General features: G+C 37.9%; 1 protein-coding gene across 2 annotated transcripts; it reads right to left on the bottom strand.

The window, feature by feature from the left end:
• Positions 1-220: 220 nt before the first annotated feature.
• Positions 221-4,252, bottom strand: LOC111993764 (cellulose synthase-like protein G3). 2 transcript variants are annotated; one of them, XM_024025596.2, is made up of 6 exons: positions 3,562-4,252; positions 2,788-2,937; positions 2,426-2,551; positions 1,876-2,319; positions 1,328-1,675; positions 221-894 (listed from the first exon to the last, which is right to left on the bottom strand). In XM_024025596.2, the coding sequence occupies exons 1-6, from the start codon at positions 4,177-4,179 to the stop codon at positions 346-348; spliced, it is 2,235 nt and encodes a 744-aa protein (XP_023881364.1). In that variant the 5' UTR covers positions 4,180-4,252; the 3' UTR covers positions 221-345. The 2 variants fall into 2 exon arrangements, with proteins under 2 accessions (XP_023881364.1, XP_023881379.1); XM_024025611.2 differs by lacking the exon at positions 3,562-4,252 and having other exon boundaries at positions 2,426-2,586; positions 2,788-2,901.
• Positions 4,253-7,663: the final 3,411 nt, after the last annotated feature.

Genomic DNA, 7,663 nt, shown 5'->3' with positions numbered 1-7,663 from the left:
AAAAATGTTAGGTTCCATAAATGAATTTGGTAACTAAGATAATAAAAGGCCATAAATTTCTCCTTTGTAATTTTTCAATTGCAACATATAAATGGCAAGGTTTTGCTCTCCTTCCATGGCAATAATAAATTTGGAGAAAGCCAATGAATACGAAACATTTGACACATGTTGATGTGGTAGTTAGTGGGGTTAGTGGTGTACCGTGTACGCAAATAAGAACTATTAAAAACATACCAATTGGACTGGTATGAAAAATGTGTTTAGAATTTTTATTTTTATGTTTTTGGGTGTATATAGCATTACTCACAAATTTTGGCAGATTTACAAGGAGCAGAGCTCCCAATTTCAATTCCTAACAGTAAAAGGAAATAGCACATAAAGAGCCAAGGCCAGAAATATTGAAACTACACTAGTTTTTATTGGCATCCTTCCTTTATCGCTTCTCAAGACCATGGCTTCATAAATTGGTGCAGAGTTCACAACAACAAATCCTGCTATGAACATTTGCACAAACATCTCCTCCAATTTTCTGCCCATGAAAGCCTCTGTGAGCCCTCGAACTAATGCGGCTAGGTTGATTATAGCTGACATTGTTAGTGAGACAAGCATAGGTGATGGTACACCAAAATCAAAAACCCCTTGTTCATATTTTTTGCTTTGTTCGTCATCGACTACTTTGTTAGTCACGTTGAAACTTGTTGTGGAAATGCCAAAACACTTGAGAAAGTACTCAAGGGATCCGAACAAGAAGCATGAGAGTCCTCTTATCATCCACATTCTTTGATCATTCCACCACCTTTGAATCGTTCCTCCCTCTAAGATAAACTCAAGAAGATGTTGCCCATAAGCTCCAAGGAAAAGAAACACGTACAAGAAAAACCATGGCTCTGATACCTGCATCTCATGTTCCAAATATATTAATCATAAAATCAATTCATTAATGTGAGTTTCTAAATCTATTATTTTACATGTATGATGCAACGAAAAAAAATTATCACTTAGCTAAAATCCACATTATAATTGTCAATTTGTCAAATATTTTGGGAATTGATGCATATGAATAAAGGTGAACAAAAAGAGTAAGGCCTAGTTTTTTGTCTGTTTGATGCAACTTATTTTTCAGTTTTATAAAAATAGATTGTTTGAAAAAAAAAAAAGTAACTTAGAGAAAGTGAATTTTAAAAAGCTATACTTCAAAGAAAATTACAGTTTTACACTCCTAAAGTTGCAAAAGTTTATGTGAAGCCTAACCATTAAACAATAATTTATCATAACAATTTGTAACATGCTTATGTATACCTTTTGGGATTATATAAAAGAAAAATACCTTTGGGAAAATACTGACTCCATTAAGGAGAGCAAGCTGGGGGATGAAGGCATATATGGTGATTGGAATTGACCAACTAGGCCAAAAAGAATAATGTGCATAGGCAAGGCCCATAAGAAGGCCTATGGTCTTGGTGCCGAATGTTATAGGGTTATACTTCGAGAAAACCACCTCAATTAGGCCAATGGTCCATCGTTTGCATTGAACCAAAACATCCACAAGGCTAATTGGTACGTCTCCCAAAAAGGCTGGCCTCTTAGGGTTGCAAAATATGGCCTTCCATCCCTCACCTTTTAGCCGATAGCCCGTAAAGAAGTCCTCGACCAATGAACCATATTTGAACCCAATCTATACATTTCACATTGATTAATTCGGTTACTCATTATATATGTTAATTGGAAAACCCATTTGATTAAGTAAAAAGCTTTGATTAAAAGAATGAAAAGAAAAGAGAACAATATAATTAATAAGCTGATTCTCAAAAAAATATATAATTAATAAGCTTACCTCTTTTATTATTATTTTTCTCTTAAAATTAATAAGCTTACCTTATAGCCCCATCTTGTGCTATTCTCAAAATTGCACCCTGCTACCTTGTGTGCCAATTCCAAAATTGGTTGGGACTGGATGTGCTTGGCCACAACATGATGCGGGTTTAATTCGGAAATTTCTGGTGAAATCATATTTGATGGACCTCCAAAGAAGGCACGTCGACAGAAAAAACATCCACTTCCTTCATAATCAGGACCGGATAATCCATCCATCCCCAATGGATTAACTATAAACATGTATTTATGCTCACAAGCATAAATATCGTTTTCATTGAGTCCATGAAATTTTTGAGGGAATTGAATGTATCCTAGTGCAGACCGAATTTTAGGATCTGTTAAGTAACACAACACACGGATAGGTGTTTGTGGATCATTAGAGTACATGTCACAATCCAAGGTCAAAATCATGGGTGCATTGGTCATTACAGCTGATACTCGAAGCTTCAATACAAAGAAAAACAAATTCATGAACAAAAAGTGTAAATGAAAAATTGCAAGAATTGTAGCATGGTACAATTTGGCTAATACATAATCTAGGAAAGCTCACCAAGGCATTAAGGGCTCCTGCCTTAAAATGGTGGGCTGAAGTCCTACTCTTTTCTCTAGAGACATAGATGAGGCTTGGCATCAAATGGCCTGAGATGTCTTTATCTTTGCTATTGTCTAACAAGACCTGCTCATACTCCAACTTTTCATATTACATGCCAGCTGAGATTTATTGTAAATACCAAACAATAGATGTGAATTGCTTTTTTTAAATCTGGGAATAAACTTAGATCTATCCCTAAAAAATAATTGTGACTACTTTTTGGCTGCTTAGAAAGGTACTTTGCAATGAAAATTAAATTTTTTTTTTTAACTCAAAATTGATCCCCCAGGTCTAATGTAAGTCATTAAGTAACAAATAACCTGAATGATAGCGGGATGATCTTGGCGAGTAAACCCATTTGTCCATTTGGTGAAAGCCGTGAGTTCCTCTTCTCCCGTAATATAATCATCAACAACTTTTCCCCTTTCAAGAACATCATCTACCTTGATTTTCATGCTTTCATACATTTCCTATATAACATGATCAAGAACAAGTGGTTAGGCAAATAGTCATTAGGGGTCATTGGTATAGATTGTATAGTCTTCTACATATCATGAAAATAGCAATAAGAATTTTTCCTTTCTTCAACAATAAATCTAGAGATGCACGAATTATAAATTTTTTTTTACGACGATGTGGACTAGCTTAATTGGTGTACCATAAAAATTGTCAATATTGTGGCCCTCACATGTGAGCTTAACTTTCACTTATAACTTTCACTTATAAGTGAATAAGTGAGAGTTAGCGTGTATTTGGTATTGGCTTAAAAAGTCAATTTTTTTTACTATTCAATTTATTTTTGCTACTATTAATAGATTTCATTATACTTTTTGGTACAATTTATAGGTTTCATTATATTTTTTAAACAAACAATTAAGCTCAAATGTGAAGGCCACATTATTCGGCGAAAAAAAAAAATCCTCTCACTTATAAGTGAGATTCAACACAGTTTTTAACTTTTCCAATTAGAAGTAAAGCAGTGTTCAAACTTTACCTACTGTCTTATGATAAATTATTACTTGTCATAAATATTTAAACAATTAGAAAATTATAGATTTAATAATTTAATCGTTATTCTATCATGTTGTCCATACCTTGATCTTCTCAGTCTCAGAGCACCAAGGTTGATTTGATGCAAAATAAGCATCTGGGCTCCTGTCGACTATATTATTCTTCCTACAAAATGGTAACCAGTGGCTTGCAAATTTAGCAGCTTCCATAAAAGCAAAGAGAGTGATCTGAGAGCCCCCATCATCTGAAATATACACCGAGACCTTCCCTGCTGGATAGTCATAGGCCATAACAGATAAGGCAGTGTTCACCACGCTAATTGGTGGCTCCATGTACGGATCTGCAGTGCATATGAACACGTCCAGTGCTGGAAAATCAGATTCATTCACAACCTGTTTGAGTTGTTCAGGGAATTCACTTCGGTAAACTGGAGTCATTCGAAAACTCTGCTGGGTAACCCACATGAAGGCAAGGAAAATATCAGAGATGAACAAGGAGAGGGAGATAAAGAAGGAGGCCAAACTGGTTGAGTGGATGAGTTTGAGTGCATGGTGATAGAGCAAAGCTAAGATTGCACATGAATAAATTGCTGCAAATACTCGGTTCAAGCCAGTGCGACGTGCCTGTCTAAGTGTGTGGAAGGTAGGGGTAGGGGTAGAGGCGGTGGAAGAACTGGTTGTGCAGTCTCTTAGGCCCTCCATGCTTCTTGTGGTGTAGTAGAAAAGGAAAAGTATGTGATAAATTGGGTTCAATTTATAAGCCAATTTGGGAGGATATGTGCAGGTGTTATTGCCTTATTGGTCCACATTACATGGGGGGATATGTGGATGAATGTGACATGCCCCTTATAATTTGTAGGGTTTGGTTTGCTTCCAAAACAGGTTAATTTAAAAATATTATCCATCGTATGAACAAAAGTAGTAGACGGAAGCCTTAACTACGATTGAATTAAGATAATGTATAGATTGAATGCAACCTTTCACGTGTAGTTCAAGGTAACTATAGGATACATATCTACACCTGTATTTTAAATAATTACCATATTATATTATTTATTGGGTTATAATGTTATATATAGTGTCATTGGTGCAATATCCATATTTATATATGTTGTAAAACTGAAGCATTTTCTCGTCATATGGCACAATTTTAGACTTTTTTTCTCTCTTTCTCTCTCTTTCTGATTTAACATTTTCCATTTTTCAACTTTGTAGGTCCCGACCCCACTTAACACGTTTCCCATTTTCAATAAGTTGCAGCACCTTTGTCTCTAGACTTTTCTCTCATTCTCTGCTAGGAGTATTCACCCCAGTTTATTCAGATTTTTAGTTAAATCAATCCTAAGGAAAAAAAATTAAAAAAAAAAAAAAAAAAACTCAACATTTTCTAGTTTAGCTATTTTTTTAAGGACAAAATTTAATAACAAACTTGATTTTAACGTAAGGCTACTGCACTTAATACCTGTTTTATGTGAATTTTGACATAAAATTTACCAATGTATATACCAAGAAAACAATTAATCATCAATAAACGAGATAAAAGAACTAGTCAATGCTAGTTGGTAGTTATCCTGACCTAAGAGAAACAAGAACCACCACTGGCAAACAAAGACGAAAAAACAATTAACCAGCAGTCAACCACGTGGCTGACTCACATAAGAATAAAAAGAATAAATAATCATCTAGTGCGTATAAAATATCAATTTTTGAATAAAACAGTCATGCAGTGCGTATGAAATTATGAACTAGAACGAATGCGTAATGTTGACTTGTCCAACCATGTAAACTATGAGCTTTAGAATGGTTGAAAAAAAGTTTTGATTTTTGTTTTTTTGATCTCAATATATATATATATATATATTTTTTTTTTTAAATTTTAATTTTTAAGGGGATAGAAAATGGAGAGAAGATAGAAAAGTGAGAAAATAGAAGATATTTAGTTTTCTCCCATTTGTATTTTAGTTGAGAGGATGAAAAAATTGAGAGATGAAAAACTTATTTGTTTGGTTGAGAAGAAAAATGAAATAATGAAAAATAAAGTTGGTATAAATTTACAATTATGTTCTCCATTAAATAAAAAGTATTACTAACGTATGCCCTTGGGACATAAGTTAGTAAACCATTTTAGGATTTTTTTTTTTTTTTAATGGAAAAATGAAAAAGTGATTAACTATTTTGATAGTTTTTTCAATTTCTTATAAAAAGTTTCCTAAAATGGATGATTAAGAGCATCCATATTGGTAGAACCGTAATTTTAGCTATTTAGCTCCACTAAAAGCTACTTTATCTATTTTACTTTCTCACTTAACAAAATACCTAATGTAGGGACCAGATTTGGGCTCTTCTTCAAGTTGAGAGAGTGGGCCCAGATCCAACTTGCCCTTCAATGAATTTATAGAGAGTGGGCTCAAGAACTAGGCCCTAGTAAGGGATGCAACTGCCCTGCATGGTTGCATGTGGATTTATCAACTTAAACATGAATTGGGATGCACAATGATACTCCTCGGACTGCTCTTCCGAAGCTTAGCGTTCTTATTACTTCTTTTAAGATTGATTATAAAGGTCCAGAGGACACAGGTCATTACAGGATTTCTTAATGCAGATCTTCCGTCCCCCTTTCAGGAGAGACTCCTTACGTTATATACCTCTTTAAATTGATCCTAACCCTCCATTTGTTGATCAGTCAGGCCACCACTTGAGAGCCTGTCCCATCAGCCGCATCCCCATTCCTCTAGTGGGTTGCAGTACCCAAGATAGCACTGTTCAGGAGTCCTGTCCTCATTAATGCGGCCAGGATGTTAGTTGAGGGCATTCAATGCAGAGGTGACAGCTCGCCTAAGACTTGCTCCTTCGCCGTGCTCCCGTCGCCGACGCGTGGCACTGGACCCTCTCCTCCTCGGATATTCAAGAAGACCCTTCTTTGGTGGGGTAGTGCTCGTGTTCTTCCGAGGTCTCGGATGCCGGAGGACGGGGCCATCCTCAGATATGTTCCTCGGGGGCCGGACCTCGCGCTTTCATCCTCGGACCCCACATGCATCCTCAGCGCGGGCCCCTAGGCTTGGCTTGGAGTGGGCCAAGGCTACCTGATTTTCTGGCCCCACAATAGCCCCTCAAAATCTTGCTGCACACATCCTCGGGCGGGGAGAAGGGTTTTGACATCCTCGGGCCTACTCTGTGCTTAGTCGAGCCTTACAGCCCGTCAGCCCTGGGGTCTATTCATCTGCCCAAGGCGCGTTGTTGACGTTTCGAAGCGCGTAACGTGCCCTTCATTAAATTCAGGCGGCTCTGTGCTCCCCACGTTTAACGAGGCGTTACCAATGTAACGGTGGAGATTTGTCTCACATTTATGGGCGGGAAAACCCGCATGGTTCTTCGATTTGGGGTATAAATACCTCTTAGAACTGCTTCTTCCTGTTTCTTATTTGCAATCAAGAATTTTCACGCGTCCCTCCTGAGTTCAACCACACTCTCACTTATATCTCCAGCACAAAAAGCCTGTCCGAGGAGCTCCTCCTCTTTCAGTAAGTCGTTCTATCCCTCTCTGAGCTCTCTTCCTCTTCACCCCTTCTTCTCCTTCGCACGTTCTTTCTTAGTTCCTTTAGGCGTCAATTGGGATGGGTAGGTTTAAGAAATACGTCTACACTGAGGAGGCGATGGAGAAATTCATCGCCGACTATGAGATTCCTAGCAATGTAGGTCTGAGGTACTGTGAGGATGGGGATTGGCTCTTACAAAGGCAGGAGGGCGAAGTGGTAATTCCCATTATCGCCTTCCTCGAAGGGGGGATGAGGATTCTCATAGGGCCGGTGATGAGGGGCTACCTCACGCACTTCCGGTTAGCCCCCACCCAGTGTGCAATAAACGTCTTTAGGATTTTGGGCTGTGTGGATGCCCTGAACGAGAAGATGGGGCTAAGGTTGACCCACCATAACGTGAACTTGTGCTACAACCTTCAGCTCCTTAGGGGCAAGTCCTATTACCTGAAGACGAGGGATGACAGGGTACGGCTCATCCAGTGCCTCTCTGAGTCCAGCAAGGGGCTGAACGAGGATTTCCTCATCGTGTCCGGGGAGTGGTATGATGGCCTTCACTGCCCAACAACGGAGGGAATACCAGGAGGGGCAGTGGGAGTAGGAAGGGTTTCAAGTTCTCTTGTCTTTTTCCTACTATTTTTTTTTTTTTTTTT

This window comes from Quercus suber, unplaced genomic scaffold (assembly GCF_002906115.3).
Source record: "Quercus suber isolate HL8 unplaced genomic scaffold, Cork oak 2.0 scaffold_137, whole genome shotgun sequence".
NCBI classification, from domain to species: domain Eukaryota; kingdom Viridiplantae; phylum Streptophyta; class Magnoliopsida; order Fagales; family Fagaceae; genus Quercus; species Quercus suber.
The sequence above is the reverse complement of the archived record's forward strand: the minus strand, read 5'-3'. Positions and strand labels throughout refer to the sequence as shown.

What these genes read in the sequence shown, in the direction of transcription:
- LOC111993764 (XM_024025596.2), bottom strand. Translation starts at nt 4,179, where the DNA reads ATGGAGGGCCTAAGAGACTGCACAACCAGTTCTTCCACCGCCTCTACC. An exon ending in ATCATCCCGCTATCATTCAG is followed by an intron (nt 2,552 to 2,787) that starts GTTATTTGTTAC and finishes GAGTATGAGCAG; the next exon opens with GTCTTGTTAGACAATAGCAA. An exon ending in CAGGAGCCCTTAATGCCTTG is followed by an intron (nt 2,320 to 2,425) that starts GTGAGCTTTCCT and finishes TTTGTATTGAAG; the next exon opens with CTTCGAGTATCAGCTGTAAT.